The sequence below is a fragment of the Gallus gallus genome, chromosome 8, assembly GCF_016699485.2.
Source record: "Gallus gallus isolate bGalGal1 chromosome 8, bGalGal1.mat.broiler.GRCg7b, whole genome shotgun sequence".
Taxonomy (NCBI): domain Eukaryota; kingdom Metazoa; phylum Chordata; class Aves; order Galliformes; family Phasianidae; genus Gallus; species Gallus gallus.
The window spans coordinates 14,685,531-14,709,265 of record NC_052539.1 but is presented as its reverse complement, the minus strand read 5'-3'; the positions used below and the strand labels follow the sequence as shown (position 1 = coordinate 14,709,265).

The following is a 23,735-nucleotide window of genomic DNA, read 5'->3' as shown; positions in this document are numbered from 1 at the left end:
GAAGTTCGTGGCTGCCAAGGGGAGGGCAGTGGCGCCTTGCAACTGAGTTGAAACAAAGTCTTCATTTACCTTTGTCCTGTTTCAGTGTTTCCATGAAGCCTGTTACATAAGATAAATACCTCCTTCTGGGATTTACAGAGGAACTGGATACACGTTAGGTTCATTGAAGGGGAGAAGATGGCTTAAGTGAGAATTTTAATGCCCAAGAAGGGCTGTGTTTCATCACGGCATTACTTGTGTTCACTATCTGGGGGTAAAAGAGCGAAACTAAGGCCTTCTATTCACAGTTATTTACTAGTTTGCCCCAGGAAGGCCCGAGGCACCCCAAAGGGCCAACAACACACAAGGGCAGCACAGACATTGCAGGAGCAGGACAACGGGACAGTGTGAGTGCCTCTCTGCTGGTGGTTTGTAACATCACCAAGCTGCACCTCAGATGAAGGCGATGGGTTGTGCCACGCGTTGGCACAAAGCAGCAGCTGCAGCCCCTTTGGCAGCTGACATGGCCCACAGGATAGGGCTCCCCACCACACTGTGTGAAGCACTGGGAGGCAGCTCTAGCTGCTCACTCCCATCAAATTGATGGAGGAGAGTGTTTTCTGCCATAGCCCCTGTGTTTTCACTGAGGGCCAAGAACACGTTAGGGAGAAGAAAGGCGCGGCAAAGTTGCAGCTGTTTCGCCGCTGATAACCCCGGTGCGCCTCCAAGCACGATAAGGCTCGCTGCCATAACGTAAAATGGCGGCTGCCAGTACCTAACATGGCGGCCGCGCAGCCTCGCGCATGACCCCGCATATCCGGGCACCCCGCGCAGCGCTCGTAAAGCGCCGCCGCCGGCACGGACCTTCTCCTTTCAGGCCGGGGTGTTCACGTGACGAGGCACACGGGCCAATCTCCGCGCGCCGTCGCACCGCTGCCGCGCCAGGGTCCGCCCCGCCTCGTTGTGGTGGAAGGCGCCATTGACAGAAGCCGGAGTCGCCGCCGCGCTGCCGCGGCCGCCAGCTGCGTGGGAGCAGGGAGCAGGGCCCGCCGCCGCCATGGACTACGGGGAAGGTGAGAGCGCACCCCCAGAGCAAGGGCAGGGCCCGGCCGCCGTTCCCGCTGCTGCTGCGGGGTCCGGCCGCGTCTCAAAATGGCAGCGGCCGCTTTGTTCCGCGCAGGACGGAACCCCACCACCACCTACCTCCTCGTCCTCCTCCTCGCCGCCCCTCCCGGGCCGGGGGAGCTGTGGCGGCGGCCGGCGGCGGGAGGGCTGCGCGGGACGAGGGCCTCCCGGGGCGCGGGCGGGAGGGTGCGGGCGGCGCGGGCGGGGGCGGCCCTCGGGGGGCGAGCGGGCGGCGGGTGGGCGGCGGGCGGGGGCGCGGGCAGGGCCGGGCCGGGGGGAGCTCGGGGCGAGCTCCGTGAGGGGCCGTGTCAGGAGACCGGAGGTCCGACAGGAGAGAGAGCCGCTCCGCCGCGGCTCCCTGTCTCTCCCCTCCAGCTCTCGCTAAGCACTAAGTCATTCTCACTGACCCATCCTCTCCAGCTGAAGACAGAGATTGGAGATTCCCAGATACCCCCATGCATTGTGGTGTGAACATGCCCAGTGGGTCAGTCTCAGGTATGAGCTATAAATAAATCTAACCTGTAAAAAGCGTTGGGGCTGAACAGTCAGTATTTACAGAAATAATAATAATTAAAAAAGGGTTATTAGAAATATGTGGCGCGGTATGACTGCAGATGTTGTGTCTGGAAGAGGATAGCTGGCTTGATGTTCATCTTGGGCATGTCAACATGGGCTCCTGCACGTTCCCAGTCAGAGCTGAGGTGTTCGAGGAGTGGGGATGGGGGGAATACAGACTTTCTTATGACTGTGCTTTTTGCATAAGTCAGTAATTTGCTTTCTTAGGGACTACTGTGTTTTATTTTCGCAACTTATATTGAAAAGAAAGGGGTATCGATGAGGTTTAAGGATTGTAGAGTCATTAAGGTTGGGAAAGATCACTAAGATCGTCTTGCCCAACCGTCAACCCATCATGTTGATGCTGGGGATGGTTCCCCCTTTTATACAGCTGTGGAAAAAGCAGAAGATAGGTTTTTTTTTTTTTTTTTTAAGTTACTGTACAAGTTTGGGAAGGAAAACAGAAAGCATATGAATAAATGTGATAGAGCAGAAGTTAGCTTTTGTTTATGTGTTATCAAAACGTTGCATACATACAGCTGAAAGGAATGCACAGTTGTAAGATGAGTAAGGTTATGAGTTTAGCAAGACTCAAGTAATTCTGACATTTCATGCCAGCATGCAAGCAAGTACCAAAAAGTTGTTGATGTGTCAATATAAAACCTTTGCCATAAACTGTACCTAAGCTTCATTTACAGATATCACCGAATAAGTATTTATTATTGGATCTCTTGATGCACTTGCTGGCTGTTATGTGGAGTAGACATGGATTACAGAAGCATCTTTGGTTGCAGTACGATTGTTTTTATGACATACTCCTTGAGTCTTAGCTCTTTTGCCAGTAATACTGTGTTTGAATTTAGCTGTCTGCAGAATGAAATAAGTAAATAATGAAAAACTCTGGCCCTATTTTGTAAAATTCCTGTATCGATCCCTAATTAAATTTCCCTTAGATATTTTGTAGAAGAGGTTCTTAATTGGCAGTTTTTAATATCTTATTGGAATGTTAACTGTAGTCAATAACCAGAACCTATTTTTCTGAGATCCGATGATAGTAGCATTAAAATGAATCTAGGCTCATCCTATGAGAAGTAACTGATGGAACGTATATTGTACAATTAGAATATTACTTCAATGTACCTCTCTAACACTCTTTTTTTTTTTAAATGTACATTTAAATGTAAAATTATAATAATTAAACAAGTTAATTATGATGAATGCAGCTTTAAACATCTGACGCTAATGTTTGTGCATTGTATATACGTTAGTAAGGAATGAATGAACCTTTGTTTTACCCTGATTCTGTACAGTGGGCTAAAGGCTATTTTGCAGGGGGTCCAGTAGATGGCAACAGAGGATGAATTTTCAGTGCTTTCATCTTTGCCTGGGTCTTGGCTAAGTTCTTCCTGTTGGAAATTTGTAGCCAGTTGGAAGCATGCGTTTCGTTGGATGGCTGTTGATGGCTGTGATTCTGCCATTGTCCATTGCTGATGACTTGGTTGGAGACGTGGATGACGTGGCCTGTCGAATAAATTTTGTGACAGTGTTAATATTTTGGTTTCTATAACTATTGTCCTGGTAATCCGGAGGGGAAAATGACTTTTGCTGCAAATCCTAACATTCATATACATGGTGCTTTGGTTTACGTGGGACTTAATAATGCCTAAAATCTTCTGTACCTAATGACAAGGTTGTGATCCTAAAGTATTAAAAAACAAAAAAGGTGTAAATGGAAAGAAAGCTGCTTACTGTTGCACAGCGGATCCTTGTTGTAATTATTGTGATTTACAAATGAAAAATATTATAGACAAGTAGATCTTATTTCAGATCTGTAATTGTTTGTATTGTTTTAAGATTACTGAGATTACGTTTTACTGAAATTTTTCATTATTCGTTAGTGCAAGAACTTTCTCCCTTCTTGCATGCTCCATGTGGATAACGCTGTTGGAAACTATATCACTTCTTTGTGCTGTGAATGTTTTCATTGTCTTCTAATATTATTTTTTTTTCTTTACAAGCATCCCTGTCTCCTGGAGTCATTTGTACCAATGGAACCTTATTCTTATCTACTACGTGTTTATCATCCTACTTCTCTTCCTGAGGAAAACTGATTTTTCTTTGCTGTATAATGAGACATCATCTTGCAGCAATTTTAAATGATCTTCCACTAGATTGGGCATTTTTTCATTTCTTTCCTTAAGCTGAAGGAGTACACGTACTCTTATATTTTAATTTGTAAACTGAACTTGTCTTTTAGTGATCCATTTTTTTAATCTTAGAGGTAATGTATTTTTCCCCCTGTTGTCTTAACTTTTCTCCCTTTCCCCAGGAACCCTTATATATAACTTGGAAATGGGAAATGGAATTGTTTTTTGCTGTTCTATTCCTGTACTTTAGCTCATCGTCTCATTCATCCAGCTGTATTTGTGCATGAGGCTGCTGATGCCAAAACCTGATGCATTTCTCCATCAAACCGTTTCAGATACTTTGTCAGTGACTTCATCAGTTCAGAGATTTACTCTCTTTTTGAACTTCAGGAGCGCCTGTGAACCAGTTCCTCTTTCCTTCTTTTTCTCTTGGAAGTATTCATAGATACACAGCTACAGTACTTCTTCAAAGCTTTCCTTTCTAAACAGCTACTCTTTAAACTTAAATCCAAGTAAAAATCTTCTGAATTCTTTTCAGTATGAGACATTGTAATACGATTCTCAGCTGTGTTTTTTTTCCCCCCAGCGTTTGAGTACATGTTCTTTTAGCATGTGAAATATCCTCCCATTTTGCTTTAATAGTTTACACTGATAGTCAACTTCTGTGTGTTTCTGCTGCTGCTGATAGCTGATGCTAACGTGACAGTGACTGGGGAGCAGGCTGCAGGCTGAAAAGACTGTTCTGTGCAGATGTTTTTATGCTCGCTGGCTGACTGGCTTTAGTGAGCAGAAGGAGAATCAAAAGTGGTGAGTGCAGTGGGATGTTGATGTTGGCGGTCAGGTTTGTGAACTCATAGGCTGTTCATCTTGAGACTGTGATAATCAAAACTGTACAAGTGATTCTTATTTGGCTATGTGCAGATAACATTTACTGGCTTCTATATTTCCCCCTTTCCCCTCTTAGGATAAAGCCTATCTGGAGAACACATTTCAAAGTAAACAAGAGCTTAGTGCTTTAGGAGACATTACACTTGTTATTTGAATGCAATATCTTTGCCAAGCTCTGGGCGCAAAGCATAAATGTTATAAATCTTCTTTTGTTAAGTTTGTGGTTGGCAAAATGGCCAAGTGAGAGGCCAGTGGTTGGAACAATAGGTTCTGCTCAACAGTCTGGAGCAGCTAATGATAAAGTTGGAAGAAGATGATAAAAGCACCTGTTTTCAGATCAGGTCAAAGAGTTGTCTGCTTCCTGCCTTGCCAACGTCCTGCATGTCACACTGTCCACTTGGGGATGTGAAAAGAGTAACACCAGTATTTCTTGGATACATTTATATGCTTTGCATGATTAGTAGCTTAGAAACTTTCTGTACCACAGAAATCCATGCAGCTTTTCAGAAACAGCTTGTCAAAGAGCAGCTCTGGGACTTAAGTATCTGTTTTGTGAGAAAGCACCCAATTTGTGTTTTTGGTTCTTTTTTTCTTTTGTTACCTCCAGTTTCTTATAGGGAACAGTGCAGGTGATCGCTTCGTGTCACATCTTTGTGCTTCTTTCAACTCTGTTAAGTCATACAGTGTAGGTAAAGGCAGTGCAGTAAGTCTGCGTGGGAGGGATGTTGGGTGCTTATGTTAGAAGTCCTATCAGATTCCTTAGTTTAACTTCTTACTCCTGAAGTTGGTGTGTGATGCGTGATTAGTGTTTTCAGCAGCTGTTTTGCTGCTTTGCTGTGTCTTTGTTGTAAGCTCCAAATACAGGAGTGTGCAGTGTGACTTCGGAGTTCTAGAAGTATCATCCTTAACTTTCTAAAAAGTGCCTGTGCTCACTGAAAGGAAACAACAGCAACAACAAACCTGCATTTCTTAGAGACTGTTCAGGTTCTTTAAGAACATCCCTGTAACAGTGCGATAATCAGATAAACACTACTTGCAGGGTTTTCTTTCTTAAGGGATGTAAGAGAATAACTTGCAACATTGTTTTGGTCCAACAAGAAGTTACAAACGGAAAATATTGTATATACTTAGTTCATTGCTACAGTTATTTCCGTGATTTTGATACCCCTATGGAATTACTATGTTTCTTTAAATGGGGAACACTTAGGATCATAGAATAGCTAAGGTTGGAAAAGACCCACAGGATCATCCAGTCCAACCATTACTTCTTACTACTTCAACTGAGCTTACTGTCCTGGTCTGGAAAAGCCTGTCTTAAACTTGGAGATTTTGAAATCTAGAAACTACTCTCTCTTGTCACTGTGGGCAAGTCTTTTTGTGGTTATATTTTTACCCTTCCTGCGCTTGCTGACTGTCATTCATTGCATTACCTTTTTTAAGAGGCTTGATTTGACAGGCTATTGCCAGATGTTAGTGTTGGTCAGCACTGGGAAACAGTTTGGGTCACTGGGATGCTGCTGAAGAGCAAATGGTATATGCTATGGGCAGACTGGATCATGCTTGTTATGCAGATCTATGACGCTATCTTAGAGCTTTTACAGAGGACTTACAGTGCTGGGGAGAAACTTGGTTCTTTTGCCAGTCTTCCTTACAAGATACGAAGATGTCGTAAAGTGACATCAGTTCAGCTATAAACTACAGCCATCTTTGTGGAGTTGGTCAGCTGCAACTCAGTGCTGGTTGTGGTGGGTTTTTGTTGGTGCTAGAATGGAGAAAATTCTTTTGACTGGAGCCTACATCTACAGTGTCTGCACAACAGCATGATATGCGTTGTGACCTCAAACTGGCACCTTTGTCAACATGTAATTGTTTCTTGTGGCGTTGTATGGCCAGGTGTCTGTGAACTGTGTGTCATACTAGACAGCGGGAAGTGGTCATCGTTCTGTGCTAACTTCTAATGTTTTCATCAAGCTTTTTCATTCTAGTTCTCTTAATTTAACTTGTGTCTGAACTCCAGCTGATGGAACAGTAATCCTGATCTATTCTATTGGGGAAAAAAAAAAGGTGATCTTAATTTCAATTAAGAGGTGTTTGTATGACGACAAAGATGCACGGCTTCCCTCAGCACAGTGTTGAAATTAACTCACAACTGAAAGTTTGGAATTTTGTTTGTAAGCACTGTGGCAAAGATTAAATGGTTTATTTAAGAATATAAGCTAGACTACTAAATAAGACTTCTTTCTTGCTTTCTTGATAAACATTTTTCTGCTCTTTTTTTAGACATGGACCGTGATTATGGGCATGGAGGCTATGGTGGCCCACGATCCATGGACTCTTACCTTAACCAGTCCTATGGGATGGAGAGTCATGGAGGTGGAGGCGGAGGAGGTGGTGGTGGTGGTAACAGGTAAAATGATCCTTCAGTTCTCCCAAGGATTGATTAAATCCAATTTTAAGTTTAAATCATTCTGCTCTCTAACTTAAGTGTTCCTGAGGCATGTTGTTATGATTTTTTTATGAACGCTTTTGTTCTGAATCTTCGTATTTATTAACTACTGGCAAATATTAAACTGTAAAAGCTAGATTGTATCAATCACCATTTTTTGTGGAAATGTTTGACAGTGAAACAATGCATCTTTGAATGAAAATGGATTTTTTTTTTTGTAATGGTTAGTAATTCATAGCTGATTGGCCTGACATACTGTGTCCGACATAGCAGACTAGACCTAATTGGTTTAGTGCCTTAGACTGAATCTATCAACATTCCGTTTTCAAGGAACATTTAGGGTATGTGCTCTTTGGTTTGAATGTGCAGTGCTCAAATGATCTTGGTGTTGAATCTGAAAGTCATGTCCAGATTATTTCATTGGCAGGTACTGTTTACACTCAAAATTGCGTGCATGTTCTAGGCTGCTTTGTTAGATGGATTGGTCTAAAAATAAATTTTCTGATGCAGTGGTCTTAAAGTTGTGCATTTAATGCTAGGATGTTATTCCTGTTGCTCTTTCAGATAAAAAAAAACATCCAAAAAACAGTGATAAGCAGCTGATTTGATTTAGGTTTCAGTATCATATTCAAAAAAGCAGGCTTTTCAGAGTAGTGATTCTATCTCAGAGGAAATAACACGTGAAGAAAACTTTGATAATCTGATGGTTTTCTTGTGTGCGCCTTTGAATTCTTGTCTGACTGTAGCCAGCCTACACTATGATTCTTGTTTGTAGTCACTGCAGTGCCACTGGGCAAGGACAGAACTAAGTAGGTAGGCTGCAGAAATGTTGTGTTTTGCTGCATGGTTCCGTTAAACATTTTAGTTCAGTTTAATTTGTTTATTGATGAGCATTAAGATTGACTTAAAAGTCTGAGCAGAGATTCAGGAATGAGCTGTACCTACCATACAGTAATCTGCATATGATTGATGTTGAATGACTTTGAACATAGAAATAACTCTTGCCATGTAACGGTAATATTGTGCATGGACTCTTTCTATAGATAGTGTCATTTTCTGTGTAGTTCTGGGTCTTCTGAGACCAAGATATATTAAAATGAAGATGTTCAGTTTCCTGTAGATCCAGGCACTGAGTCTGTTCTAGTTTGTATTTTATCAGTCAAGGGGTTGTCTATCCCAGCTCCTTCTGAATCGCCTACTATAACTCTGTAGGGATACTATGTGTTTCCCTTCCAACTGGTTACAAGTACAGACGATCTTCAGCCTGACTCTCTCCTAAAGTAAAACAAACTCTTAGTAAATAGCTAAAGATTTCAGCTCCTTGTTTCTTTACTGTGAAATTTCAAAGGCTATATTTTTGTTCACTGTGTATGCATTGAGATAGACTTTAAAAATTCTGAGTTGCTAGACTTAATGGTCTGCAAACAAAAGATATATGTATATTGAAGATGGCGAACCTTTAATGGGATACTGTATATTACAGGGAAGGAGATTTCCAAAAAGTATTAATATGAATGGAAGAGCAATTAATTTTTCTTTAAAATCAGAGTTCTGGGATGTTTAAGACTCACAACTGTACCACTAAAAAAAATAATGAATGTTTTTCTCTCAGTTGAGAGCTAAGCTGCCTTTTAACTGCTGTTTAACTGTTGAACTATGAGGGCATGATTTTGAAGAAAGGAGAGTTTGACTGGCCTGTGAATGTCTGCAGGTGATTATTGTCATGAGACTAGGGCTGGGCTCTAATTATATTTTAGCAAATGTTGCTGAAAATTTTAACTAAGCAAAGTTCATGCATACTGAACTTTAGAATTCTTGGTAGCAAAAATGGCTCAGATAGCTTTCTATCTGGTCACAGTGTCATTTGCCCAGCCCTAATCAAGATTAAACAATAACACAACTGTACAGACCAGTATAGCAGTAAATTGATTTTAGTTGATAAATGTCAACTGATAACTTGTCTTTTGAAATGTATAACATTAGTAAGCTTACTTTTTTTTCTCCTCACTGTGCAACTTTTCCAGGTTTGGACCTTATGAGTCTTACGACTCCGGGTCTTCTCTGGGTGGGCGAGATCTGTACAGATCTGGCTATGGTTATAATGAACCCGAACAAAGCCGCTTCGGAGGTAGTTATGGTGGTCGATTTGACAACTCCTACCGGAATAGCCTTGACTCTTTCGGAGGTAGAAACCAGGGCGGGTCTAGCTGGGAAGCACCTTACTCCCGTTCAAAATTGAGGCCTGGGTTTATGGAGGACAGAGGAAGAGAGAGTTACTCTTCCTACAGCAGTTTTTCTTCACCCCATATGAAGCCTGCACCTGTAGGCTCTCGGGGGAGAGGAACGCCTGCTTATCCTGAAAGTGGATTTGGAAGCAGAAACTATGATGCTTTTGGAGGACCATCAACAGGCAGAGGCCGAGGCCGAGGAGTAAGTACAGAATCTTTTCAGATTCTTTTCAATAGACACTCTTTTAAACCCTTTCAAGACCACTGCTATAAAATTCATACACTGTTCAATACAGTGTGTTGTGTTTTTGTTGTCTTTTTTTTTTTTCCAAGCAAACTATCATGGTTGACGATGTTGTTTACCCCCTTGAAGCTGTCTTCAAGTAGAACTCAGTCTCTTTCTCTTTTGAAAGTAATGAGTAATAGAAGACTAGTTGATAAGGTTTATTAAATCTCTCCTTTTGTGTGAAAGGTGAAGATAAAAGCAATAGGTTTGGTCTAAAAGGGATTAAAAGGACTTGCATTTTTCCTTGTAAACACTAGCGTCCTTCTTGCTGGTGGGGAAATTCTTGAATATTGTAAAAGTTTTAACTCAAAGCCATTTGAAGTTTTGAGTAGGTTAAAGGTGCAATGTATATGCAACAAAAATAAAATAAAACCCAGGTTGTGAATGCTACAGTAGTTTTTGTTTCCTGTAAAGGTAAAAATCTTAGCTAAATCTTTAATATGTTCAACATGTGCTTATATACTGAAAAATGCACGTGACTTGTGTATTGAAGGAATGATGAGGAGGAAATTGTGAAGGTAGGTGGTTAGCTGTTACAGTGATTCTCATTTAAAATTGAAGCATCATTAAAAGGGGCATCATCAACTTGAAATCAGATTCTTTCACAGATTGAGATTGATTTCCAGATAATGTTCCTAGTCCTCTTAATTGTATGTATTTTATTTTGCAGCTCTATGTTGTAACTCTTTTTCAGTGGCTTCTTTTCCAGCATAGGATGTAAAAACTATGTCAGTATTAAACATACACAAATAGTGGATCACAGACAGTTTGGAGCAGTAATACTTAACGTTAAATGAGTTAGAGGAAAAGTTGGAGAGAATCAAGAAATCATCTTCACAGAAGTATGAACTTTAAGTTGATGGTGTCCCTTTACATTGGTTTTATAATCTCAATTCCGATATATATATATATATATATATATATATTAATTTCAAAGCACAAAGTGTTCAGTGAGCACTTTTCTGCCTGTGCCTCTAGATGCAACTTAACTTTTAAAATTAAGTGTGCCATATTTTTTTGGGAAGAGATTCTTTAATGTTAAACTTCACAACTTGTTTGTAGCTTGAAGTGTAGAGGAAGACTATCTGTTTATTTTTACTGTTCTTTTAAAGTGCCTAATTGTGTGTTGGTTTTGTTTCAGAAGGTTTACTTTGCAGCATTCTTGTATACTGTAGTTGCCATATTCAAATTTTAGCTCAGGTTTGCACATGGCTACTAGCTAGCATGTAGCACGGTATTAGAAATAGTCTAATCTTATTTCTTTTCTTGTCAAGCTGAAAGCATTTGATTCCTAAGCTTTGATGCCATCCTTTCAGAACTCGTTTGGATCTGAAAGTTTTGTGCAAAATTTTGACCAAGCAGCCTTATTTTCTTTTTTTGTTTTTGCTTTTTTAAATCTATCTTTTGTAGACCTCTGCATTGTCCTTTGTTACATAGGAACTAAACCACTTACTATATTTAAAATGCATTGCACCTTTAATAGATACTGTTTTTTTTTTTTAAAAAAAAAGTACTTGAAATTATTCAAGTGCCTAATTCAGATCAAATTTGTATACATACAGTGTAAATATACATGCTAGGTAGTTCTGTAACTATCTCAACTAAATAAATTAATGTGGAGATCTTGTGCATGGACTTCTGATTAAGAAAAGTAACTTGGTACATTCACTTTGTGATTTAAAATCTGCTAATAAAATGGGTATACATTCTGTGGAAAGTATGTTTGAAGTTATTTTCATGTTCATTTAACTTTGCTAGTGTAGCAGTAATTTTCTTCTCTCAGTGATGGGAATATTTCTGCTTATCCAATATACCCAACCAGTCAATGGGCTCTCTTCTGCCCTTTATTAATGAAATACTTGAGCTAGTACTAAGAAAAAAGTTAGCACTTTGGAAAAAAATGGCTATCTCATTTGTCCCTCTTCAGATTACTCAGAGAGGTTGTTTTTGTAAACAGATGTCCTTAAATGTCTGTAGAGCATTTCAGGTATGATAGAAAGGCTTAGTTTTTCCACTGAATTTTCATTCCTATTGTGACATGGTTTCTGTACAAAGCACAGCTTTTGAATTCACTGTCATGCATCATCCTGGAATGATTAATTAAAAGAGAGACTCAGCTTCCTTCAAGTTTATCGCTGGACAACCTTCTTTATTAAGTTTTCAGTCGCTGATCATTGGGCATAAAGAAGTTTGTCTTTTTTTTTTAATGGCTGTTAACTTGAGTGTAGGAAAAAATGATTTGGTTAGCTCTGTTTTTTTCACAGAAGGACAAGTCTTTCATATAGAAAATCTGAAGAGGGAAGCAAAGATGCTAGGCTGAGACTCACAGGCATTTTCGTCATCTTGCACAATGGTTCTGAATAAGCAGAAACATAGTTTATATATTATATATATAAAAGTGTGTATATATTTTACTGGACAAACACCCACACAGCCTTTGCACAAAACATTGAAATTGGAAGCTTAAATTTCCCCTGCATTTTGCTCCAGAATGCACGTTTTAGTTTATGGTTTAATTGTAAACACTTGTGCCAAGTAATTGTTATATTTCTATTGATTTCATATACTAATACCGTATTTTCACAAATTTCCAGCATATGGGTGACTTTGGAGGAATGCACAGACCTGGAATTGTTGTTGACTATCATAACAAACCCAGCCCTGCAGCAGTTGCTGCAAGAGGAATAAAAAGGAAAATGATGCCACAGCCATACAACAAACCTGGTGGGACATTTATCAAGAAACCCAAAATGACAAAACCTATTTTGAAGTTGACACAGAAAAAATCATCTAGTAAGTGATGAAGTGCCAGCATTAAGTTAAAATTACTACTCATTCATTACCAATTATTTACTTTTAATATTCAGAAAGAAGTCTGCATGTGCTATTTTGTAACTGTTGTAACTATTGAGAGGCTTAGTGCAGTTTATTAAGGCTTACACTGAAAGATGCTCTGAGCAATATAATGTTACTGAAAACTAAAAAGTGGATGTCAAGTAACGGAAAACTGATGCACACAACATGGGATGTATTTCAGTGTTTTTTAATATCATTTTTAATGTCTAACCTATCTCAAAAAGTTACTACTTTCTTGGTTTTTGGAGTTAGCAGTGATTGTTTCTAAAAGTGTGGTTAGTTTGTTTCTATGGTTTTATTTCTAGTGCTGCTAAAATATGATAAATTGTAGGTGTAGACTGTCTTAAAAGCAGGGTATTTTTTTTTCCTGAATAACTTAACTGCTTTAAAATTAATTGATAGTGATATTAAACAGTAGTTCTGTGCTATTTATTTCTTCCTCATTTTGTGCTTATAGATATGAAGTCATCTTTCCAGGACTCTACTATAGAGGTAAGACTCTCAGAACTGGAAAATGTTTGATTAGTTTAAAAGTTTGTACAGTATGCCTTAATAGAGGTAATTATTAAGCTAGAGTTATTTAAAAACTAAGCACTTAATTATGAAAGTTTTTGTAAACTTTTTTTTTTCCATTTTATCTTAAACTGTCTCAGTTTGGTGGTGGCATAATATCTTACTGATTTTGAATGAAAGGTGTAACTTGTGCTATACCTTGTGAAAAGTGAATTTAAAATGTATTTGTAGACTCACAGGCTATTCTTGTAATACAGCTATGATGTGAACACTTCCCATATTGTTATGGGCAGTCAGCTTGATTTCACATACCTGTGACATACTTGGGGTTAGGAAATTTAAGTACAAAATGATGGGAACTACTACAATGAGGAGAACGGGTCAGACATGAGACATACTAAGGAGAGAAAGTAAATGGAAAGGAGGTTACTGTTAACAGATAGTCTCTGGTAAGGTGCAAAGATTAGTTCCCACTTGCAGAAAGAGTTGCAACAGTATACAGTAAATGTGGTTGTGAAGCTCAGGGTATATATCCTGTCTCTGTGTTGAAATTGAAACATCATTTCCTTCTTGTTGAGTGGAGGTATTAACGTATTCTCAACAAAGTATTTATAAGTTTGAGTTGGAAGTCAGAAGGCTTATATAGAAGGTGGTATTTTGCTTATGAAATTAATTCATAAAGATATCAATGTATTAAAGATTAATGCACAACTTGAGGTAGTTGTACATTAAGTCTATATGTAGTTACTCTGTACGCTTTATCATATTTGATTAAAATGAGAAAGTAGAAAATTATTTGAATTAAAGTGACTTAAACTGTTTTTAGGATTTAGAATGGCATCGCATCTTTTTCATGAAATTTGTGGTTTTAAATTAGGAAATTGAAGTGGACACAAGTGGTGCAGTTGTTATATATGAAGACTTTACAAGAGATGCGTATGATGTTGGGTATCAGACTTTTGGAGGTAAGTCAGTTGGCTTTGTCAGGTAAGGTTTTATAGATGTTTTTTTGTGTGTGACTCTGAGTGAATAGATTTAGTGTGTGTGTATGACTTCTAATATTTATTGCACAACATGACTCATTTTTGATTTTATGTGTTTAGGCCGTGGAGAAGAGCATGGTTTGTAACATCTATCCATTGCTTATTCTCTTTACATGCTTATTTTGTCTCTGCATTCTAATTCTCATTTTGGATCCTTTATCCAAATTTAGTAATTTTTAAAATAGTGTATATTTTCCTACTGCTTAAAAATTGGTGTAAGTACACTGAAGGAAAGTGGGAGCCTCATTGTGTGGTACCAGCTTGTATGTAGGCACAGGTTTCTATTTCCCCAGCTTGTAACAGGATGGGTGCTTAAGTTTATGAGCTTGAGGAGTAAGATACAGGCTACTTTACTCCACAGAAAGTTGTACTGTTTCTGCAGCAGTACAAGTGATTCTTTGGGTGCTTCTGGGATTGGTGGTAAAACACTAAATAAAATTGAAATACTGAGGCCTGTGGGAACTCTGGGTGTTGTTTGTTTTCAATTTGCCTTTTTTTTAATGAACTTTTATAATAATAAAAAGAACCCAACAATTTTGGATAGAAGTTTTTCTCATGTCTGGCTCAGATCAATTTTTTTCAACTCTGCTACAAAATGAAAAGATTTAGTGTTAATCAGGAATGAAGTGTAAACTGTTAGTCATTAGAAATGTTTTCAATCTCAGTGACACTTCTAAACTTGCAGAGTTTTTTACAAGTTTACTTATATTATGTTGCTGTACATTCCTTTCTGCTGCTATTTGTATGCAGATAGATTATATTATATATATTATAAGTACAGCAAGAATAAGCAATTCCTTTTTTATGGCTCTGAAACAATTCACTGAATAATATTCTAATATTATCACTGTTTATAGGCTTTAGAAGTAGAAGTAAACATAAGTACACTTCTGCAAAAGATCTGTGTCTTTGTAAGTCTTCAGTGTTGTTAAAAACATTTTGTAGTCATTTTTCTACACTCTTACACATGTACTAGATGATGGTTTAAGAAAGTTTTTTTGCTGGTGTTTTCTTCTGTGCCCTTTCCTGGTTACTTGGAAAGGCTTGTAATAACTAGGCACAACAGAATAGGATTTGATTTACTCTGATTTTTCTTTTATGAGTGTAATCTAGAACTGTTTGAAATAAATGTTTTAATTTGTCTTCTGTAATGGAGGGAAAGAGAACTTCTATGGCATTTAAATAGGCCTTCAAACCATTTTGGTATAGGTCCTTTCTCTGCATTTTTGACTATTCCATGGGTGTTTGTGGTGGAAACATGGAAGGCAAATACTTTTCCTGGAAAGATGGATTTTTTGGGGGGTACATAATGTTTTAAAATCTTTCTGTATGTTAAGATTCCAAAGGAGAAGGTAAAAGTGAAGAGGAGGAAAAGCGGCGAATTGAGGCCAGAAGAGAGAAGCAAAGGCGTAGAAGGGAAAAAAACAGTGAGAAATATGGTGATGGATACAGGTTTGTGTCGTAACTTCTGTCTTGTGTGCTTTGGTTTTCTTCTGCCTTATCCTTTTCCTGTAAGAATATGTCTTTGTTCCTGAAGGGACCTTTTGGACGGATTTTAGGTGAAAAATATATCCAACAAACAAGCAGAAATAAACAGCACCCAAATCTCTTGATTTAGAAGACTGGATATTCATCTCTGGGGCCCAAAGCATATAAAGATGTGGACCTGTTAGAGAGAGCACAGAGGAGATCCACAAGGATGATGAGGTTAAGAGAGCTGGGGTCATTTAGCCTGTAGAAGAGAAGTCTCTGGGGGGAGACCTTATTGGCAGCCTTATTGTACTTAAAGGGGCCTATAGAAAAGATAAGGGACTTTTTGTTCAGGGTTGCAGGGAGAGAAGAAGGGGTAACAGTTTTTCTCTAATAGAGTAGATTTTGATTAGGGATTGGTGAAGAAGTTCTTCATGATGAGCATGGTAAGGCACTGGCATAGGCTGCCCAGAGAAGCTGGGGGTATCTCATCCCTGAGAAGTGTTCATGGCCAGATTGGGTGGGACTTTGAGCAACTTGATCTAGTGGGAGGTGTGCCTGCCCGTGGCAGGGTGGTTGGAACTAGGTGATATTTAAAGTCCCTTCCAACCCAAGATATTTTATGATTTACTTGACCCCTACTGTATCAGGAAGTATGTGAATTGCTAACCTCTTCCACACTAATGCATCACTGAACACTTGAGAACCAGCTTAGAATGGTACTGCTTTTGAGGTATATATTTCAGTTAAACAGATTTATATTAATGCTGACTTCAGCTAATTAAAAAAAACTGACCTCATTCAGTTTTGAGATGTATAGTGAGCTGTTTTGTAGCAATAATATGTAGGTGGTTCTATAACTTATCTTAGTTTTGCTACAGTGAAGCATGCTAATGACTTTAAAGTGTCTAGCAGTTTTTCTCCTACATAGATAGTTAATTAGTCTTCATTCTTTTGAGGGAAGAATGCTTCTTTAATAGTAATATTATTTCTTGCATTTCTCTTGCTAGAATGGCATTTACTTGCTCATTTTGCAAATTTCGAACATTTGAAGAAAAGGAAATTGAATCCCATCTGGAGAGCGCAGCTCACCAGGAAACACTGGATCATATTCAGAAGCAAACCAAATTTGACAAAGTAGTGATGGAGTTTCTTCATGTAAGACAACAGATTTTTGTTTTTACTTGCAAAATACTTCTACATTAGAGTATAGTTAGAATGCATTATTTAGTCTTCAAAATATGCTTAATTTATTGTTATTGTTATTATATATAATTTAATATTATTCTGAGTAATATTTCAACAATAAGTTCCTACTGGAACGTAGATATGTTAGATGCATAACTGTTTTCTCCAATTCTCTGTAGGAGTGTATGGTGAATAAATTCAAGAAGACAGCTATGCGTAAACAACAGACTAGTAACCAAACAGAAAATGCTCAAGCTGTTGAAAAAGATATCATGGAAGGTGAGCAAATGCTCTTTATGTGGTAGCACATACTGTGGAGATCAGGCTTGGAGAAACAAGGAAAATAAACTACTAATATCAGGGCTGAAACTAACTCAGCTGCCTTGTGAAAAGTTGAGGGTTTCAAGGTTTATTTGTTGTATTGAAATGTGTGTTAAGAATATTGGTTATTGTAGACTTTAAAAACCAGGTGGTATTTGAGAAAGTTCAAATTTCTGACTGTTGTAACATTATTTTCCTCTATTTAGGCAAGTAGGTGTTCATGTTTTGTGACCTCAGACATCAAAGGTAGTTGCCTGACTCTTATACGTAGTCTGTGGAGAGAAGGAATTGGAGTATCCAGATGAAATAAATCCTCTCTCAATGTTATCTTCAGTGAGCCTAATTTTGATGCCTGAATTTGTGTGAATATTCCCCTGTGGTTCAGTTTGACATGTTTAACAATTGAGAGTTCTAACTTTCCTGGTATAGAATAACTAATCCCTCTTCCAGTCCTCTGGAATGACACATTTCATGTTAATGACTTGATGCGTGTTCTTTGGCAGGGGTTACTGCTGATGACCATATGATGAAAGTTGAGACTGTTCACTGCAGTGCTTGCAGTGTATATGTTCCTGCACTGCACAGTTCTGTTCAGCAGCACTTAAAGTCTCCTGATCACACAAAAGGAAAACAAGTAAGATACAGCATATTACTTAAAAAGAAGAAATAATAATAATTGTAAAGATATAATCTTATAGTAGGTGAGCAGAGCAAGTCATTTCTAAACTATATTAGCATTTCTCTAGAAGTCTAGAATGCCCTTTGTAAACATGACGTCTCATGAAGTAGCTGGCATTCAAACACCTACAGTTAATGAAAAGTTGGTGTACTTGATAGCTGTCAGTTGTGAATTCTGAGAAGGCTCCCAGGAATAATTGTAAGTTTTTATTTTTGGGGATTTTTTTTTTTTCTGCCATGAAGTGTCAGACTGTTACAGTAGGAAAGAGTATTGTGGTGGAATGGAAACAGAGACAAACAGCTCACCCATATCCAAAGATCTAGGCTCACGGGAATAAACTCCACAAAGGAGGGATCTCCAGGAAGAGATCCTTCCCCAGTGGCAGTCAGCCCTTAAATGGGGTCCCACAGGTGAATTGCCTTCACCTATGCTCCCACAGCTGACCCTTCCCCAGGTGCTCAATCAGTGGTTCAGGCTGTGACTCAGCAATTCCCATTCACAGACTCCTATTCAATTGTAACTGTAAAACATAACACTTGCTTCCAGTAAGATAACAGTACCAATGTCTTTTTTTTTTTTTTAATTGTCTGTTATCCTTTTAATGTGAAAAAGGTGAGAGCAGTGTAGAATTACCAGCAGTATGGATTTGGACCCCATTACAGCTTACAATACGCTTCTAATGTTGGTAGAAGAGTTAAAGGGTAGCATGATAGAAAAATCATCTCAGTTGTCACAATAAGTTAGATTTCCAAACTAACATATTGCTTGTGGTTCTATAATTATGAACTGTATTAGGCTGTGATGGAGAAATATATATGTTGTCTACAGGTGAGAACAGGTAACTGGGAGTAGACAGGTGCGTCATTGTTTGTAGTTTGTTGTATAAGACTTAAATGCTATCAAACTTAATTCAGTTTATTATGTAGTTCAGACTTAAATGCCAGGAGTAAGCATCTGATGTTCTATTACTTTCATGATTTACCTTACAGAAACAGACCACAAATTGAAATATGTGACAATTGGAACAGGCTTATAGTAGTTATTCACTGTAAATTCTATTTCCTAGGCCTACAGAGAACAAATAAAAAGGGAGAGTGTTCTTACTGCTACCAGTATCTTGAATAATCCAATAGTCAAGGCACGGTATGAGCTGTATGTGAAGGTAAGATGTGAATAAGAAAAATAAAATGCTGTCACCTGTAACATTAGTGACATCACCATTTCATCTATATGGATGGAATTTAATCTCAGTGCTCTGTCTCCTGTTCCTGCCATCTTGGTTGTTCACACGCTGAATGTACTGTAATGTATTTTCCCAGTCTCACATCACTGTCTTAAATCATGGAATCACAGAGTCATTGAAAGGAACCTTCAGAGGTCAACTTGTCCAACTTCCCTGCAATGAACAGGGACACATTGACCAGGTTGCTCAGAGCCTGGCCCAGCCTGGCCTTGAGTCACTCCACTGAACACATAAATCAAAAAGGAGACAAGAAATCATCCCGTAGCCAGGCACAGCTCAAACAGCCTTCTCTGAGTTTTAATTCCACGCTGCCTGTGAATCTTAGCAAGCATGTCAACCAAAGCTGCATGCAGATCTGCCGAGCTGTTCCAGTTCTGAGTACCACCTGTCCCACACTGGTGGGGAGGAGCACCAAGCTGCACCATGGGGCTACAGGCATTAACTTAGTTTATTTCCAGGGAAAAGTGACCACTTCCAGATTTACCAGTTACATCTTTGATTTTGCATTTATACATATATCTGGTCAATATTTGAGCACTCATTTATATGAAATCAAGTTTTAGGAAAATATTAGCAGTGTCTTTATGTAATATTAACTGTAGAACACAAAACACTTCACAAATGAGTTAATCCTTGTTTAGAAGCAAAGACTCCTTACGTGAACTTGGTAGGAAAGTACTGTATATGCTTCTTGTCTAATATTCTGCAGAATTTCTAGAATTCATGGAAGTAGTTGTGATTCAAAAACTTCAAAAGGCTTGGCAGTCTGCATTGCAAATTCACAGCTTGAGAAATATAGGTGCATTCATTTTGGCAAAAATGTTGTTTTCTTTTCTGTCCAGATATGTAACTTTTTGTAGTAATGCTGCTGGCTATTTTTTTAGTTACAATTAATTGGCTTATAACTTTCCTTGTGCCTAATCAATGGATTCTTTCAGAAAAAGCAGTTTTGCCTTGCAGAAATATGACAAGTATGAGCCAAAGCAGAATTTAACTGTAATCTAGAAGATGAAATTTAGTTATGCTCGGAGCAGTTGTGGATGATGGGATGCATGAATTGGTTTCAGACATCTTCTCTAGGAGAAAAAGCTGGCAACCAGCTAGCAAAGCTGCAAATATTTCCATGTATTTCTAACTGTCTCTGCTGGTTTTTTTTTTTTTATGGCTTGATGTGCATATGCGTTGTCCCTGACAGCCCCCTAGTGGGGGATTGGTGGGATGAGGGATGGAAACTTGCTGTTTGTCTATAGATAAAGGGAAGATTGCCTTTCCGAGGAGGGCACTAGCATTTTCAGAGTGCTTACCGTTGGTGTTCCTTGAACATAATGCACACACATGCTCAGTGAGATGTGTACAGCTTCTAGTTATGCAATTTTCTCTCATACTTATCCTAATGTATAAAGAACTGCGGATTGAAAGAGTCTGTTTGTCTTATGCAGCACTTCATGAACCAGTACACGTGATACGTGTATTTGGTGCCTGTAGTTTTCCTGGAGTGGAGGAAACCCTGCTTACAATTGAAAATCAGTTGTTTTAAGACAATGGGCTATGGGGGGGAGGGGGGAACTCATAAAAACCATTATCAAGAAAAATAAACAAAAAAACCCCACCATTATTTCAGAAGGTTTTGTCTATCCTGCATATGCAGGGATATCCCTGCATTGAAACAGGGAAGTCATGTGAGACTGTTGAGTAGACTTGGTATAAGTCTGAAAGGCAGGTAATGAATTTCATAAATCCCTTTGACAAAAAGAACAAAACTGCCAGTCAACAACTTCTGATTATTTTTTTTGTTAATGACTATTGGTACAATTTAATGAGCAAAGACATTCTTTTTCTTTTCATATTACACTGCTGGGTTTCTCTGTGCAAAATTGTGACTCCTGATGTAGCTAGCTGGTGGTGTCATTTTCACATCAGAGTCACTCTATCAGCTGTTTGAACATGAAGGGGCAAAGAAACTCCTAATATTTCATGTTGCTCTTTATTATTGATTATTCATAGTATTTAAACATCTGAAAAAAGTGAAAGTAGAGGTACATCTTGTGCACAATTATCCTATGAAATAGAGGAAAAAAGCAACTAGAATGGTAATATATTCAAAGTAGTCTCTAAGATATCTGCTTGATAACTTTTCTGGATCAGCAATGAAATGAATTTCAGGCTACTCAGTGTAATTCCACGTTTAATTTTTTTAGTTATGGAATCGTTTGCCTTTGGTAGAGTTATTTGGAATTAACGGTGAATAAAGAAAAGAAGGGATTTTCTTAATATCCAGATTTGATTTGAGTTTTGGAGGAAAGGAAGCATCTGTAGGTCTTAATAAAAAGATTCAGAAATTTTAAAATGTAATTTGAATTTACTGAGTGCTGAATTTTGTGTTTTATATAGTTGGGATTTTTCTAAGTGCCGCTTCAATCACTGAAATGATAAACATTGTTTGAGTTTGTTTGGAACAAATATTTAAAGTGTTTTAAACTTTCCCCTTCAGGGTGAAAATCCTTTTGAAATCAACGATCAGGCTCAGGAGCAGCAGACAGAAGAGGAAGACAAGGCTGAAGAGCCAGCTGAGGGCGAGGAAGAAGAGGAAGAAGAAGAGGAGGAAGAAACTGAAGAGCAAACTGATTTTACTTTAGACCACACTGAAGATAATTAAATGCAAGAAAATGAGAAAAAAAAAATGGGGGGGAGGGAGGGCAAAACGGCTTTTTATTTCTGCTCTAAAGTGGCTAGACTTTTTAATAGTCTCAGATGAACATTGTTGAAGACTGCCCACCCTATGCATGCATTCCATTCTGTGGAGAACTTGTTTATATAATTCCTCTGTGTTTCTGATTTTTGTTCAAAATGAAATTAAGATTATTTTAGTTGAGCTTTTTATAGCAAACTGACTGTTAAAGCTGATTAAACATTGTGTTGTATATTTTTTTAAGCTTCCTATTTTTTTGACGTGTGCATTGAAAGTTGGATATAATAGTTTTTGATCAAATCATTTGGAAGGATCGTCTAGGGGTAAATATTTTAAATGCTGTTTTAAATGGCATAAGCTTATATTTACCTCAATGCAGAAAGAGTAAACTTCAAAAATTGTGCCGTTGAGTGTGGCTGTTTTGGGAACTGCATTGCACTCTGTATAATAGAATATGTGTTATAATATGCCTCATAGCTTTTTGTGATAAAATGTACCGGTTTGTAGAAATAAAATATGTAAGAAATGTTTGAAGTGTTTATAGTTAAGTGTCTCAAGGATTTCCCCTTGCAGGCTACCAAACAAGTTTTGAATCAAATCTTAATTGATGCTATGATTATTTAGAAGTTAATCTTACTGTTTGTTGTTTTTGTTTCTTTTTATGCATTTGGACTACACCTAGCCTTATCATATTTAGATGAAATTAATAGAAATAATGGCATAATTTCTTGCTGCCATCATGGGGATTTTATTCAAAATCTCATCATATATGCAGTTTGTGCTCCTTTCTTTTGGAGAAAGTTTGTGTTAAATTGTAACCATTGCTGCGTACTTGTGACAAAGCCAGAGAGTGGCATTTGCTTGCTACTAGTTAGCATGGCTTGTTTGAAAGACGCCAAGCTTTCAGTTGGTTGAACAGTATTTCTTGCTTAAGATATTTTTAATTTTAAGCTTTTCTAAGCTTCAGATAACTAAGTCCACCCTAGATCTCTTAAAAATTTGTTCTCCTTTTTAAGATTAGGATTAAGATCCTCATTTGCGATACTTCTTAAGATATAATCTCCCTTCTGCCATAGGAGATGGTCACTTGGTCGCTCATCTTTGCGTTCTGTTTGTAGATCTCTTGTTTTATACACACACCATACTATGTACACACACTACATATAGTATACCTGGTTGCTCCGAAAGTAATGCCTCCTATTAATTTTCCTGGAAGTGACAACAGGTACAAATAATTTTTGGAATGTTTATTACCCTGAGTGATACAGTTTATAAGACTGCAAATGATGTGGGAGCATAGTGGTATCCTCCCTCCAAGTGAATTCAATGAAAGATTGGTGGGAAAAACTGCTTGAAATGTGGTGATTGATGGTTCCCATCTCCAAATTATGACTGATTGTTAATGGCGTTTCTCTGGAGAATCAGTTGGTTTGGGGAAAGCAGGTGGGTGGAGTTCGGGCAGCTGGTAGGCATAGGTCCAATCCTGAAGCTGATATCAGAAGATTCGATGAGGAATTTTGTGGTTAGTAAGAAGTGTTACCAGGTGGTGCTCAGTGTTTGAGATGTCTTTAAACATCTTGGGAACAAAGCAAGGTGGTCCTAGATTACAGGTGACACCCTTCTCCAGTCCTGTTCCAGAGCGTGGACTGCAGAGCTCTTTTTAGTGTTTTAAATCAAGTCAACAGAGATAATATGGTGCCTCTGTGCTGGATAGCCAAAATTACATGGACTATTTCAGGTGAGGATTTACTTTACACAAAATTTGCAAGGATCTGACCTGCAGAGTGATACTAACGCTATTTTATTTCTGTTGGAAACACCTTGTGTCTTTACTCCCTTATGGGACATGGATGTGTGTTGTGGTGGTTGATATTCATTATGATGGAGGAACACAAATGCAGCAGACATTTTGCATATACTCATTTTTGTACTACTCTGTGTAACGGTGGAACAGTTACTATCACAGTCATGCAGCATTTGCCTCCATGCTATGAAAACCTTTCATGCTATTAAAATCTTGAAGTATGCCCACAGTTTCTCTTGCTTTGGCTTTTCCAGTACTGCACACAATTAAGTTTA

At 38.4% G+C, this 23,735-nt stretch overlaps 1 protein-coding gene across 2 annotated transcripts; it reads left to right on the top strand.

Annotated features, from left to right (window-relative positions):
• The first annotated feature begins 942 nt into the window (after positions 1-942).
• Positions 943-22,186, top strand: ZNF326 (zinc finger protein 326). Of its 2 annotated transcripts, NM_001006533.3 has the most exons (13): positions 943-1,052; positions 1,525-1,599; positions 6,975-7,101; positions 9,165-9,570; positions 12,249-12,447; positions 12,968-13,002; positions 13,901-13,988; positions 15,404-15,518; positions 16,547-16,694; positions 16,904-17,003; positions 17,549-17,679; positions 18,791-18,886; positions 21,459-22,186. In NM_001006533.3, the coding sequence occupies exons 1-13, from the start codon at positions 1,037-1,039 to the stop codon at positions 21,621-21,623; spliced, it is 1,701 nt and encodes a 566-aa protein (NP_001006533.2). In that variant the 5' UTR covers positions 943-1,036; the 3' UTR covers positions 21,624-22,186. The 2 variants fall into 2 exon arrangements, with proteins under 2 accessions (NP_001006533.2, XP_015146124.1); XM_015290638.4 differs by lacking the exon at positions 1,525-1,599.
• Positions 22,187-23,735: the final 1,549 nt, after the last annotated feature.

Bases quoted from the DNA above. Each gene is read 5' to 3' on its own strand.
- ZNF326 (NM_001006533.3), top strand. The intron at 9,571-12,248 runs GTAAGTACAGAA...ACAAATTTCCAG, and splicing joins GCAGAGGCCGAGGCCGAGGA to CATATGGGTGACTTTGGAGG. The intron at 17,004-17,548 runs GTGAGCAAATGC...GTTCTTTGGCAG, and splicing joins TGAAAAAGATATCATGGAAG to GGGTTACTGCTGATGACCAT.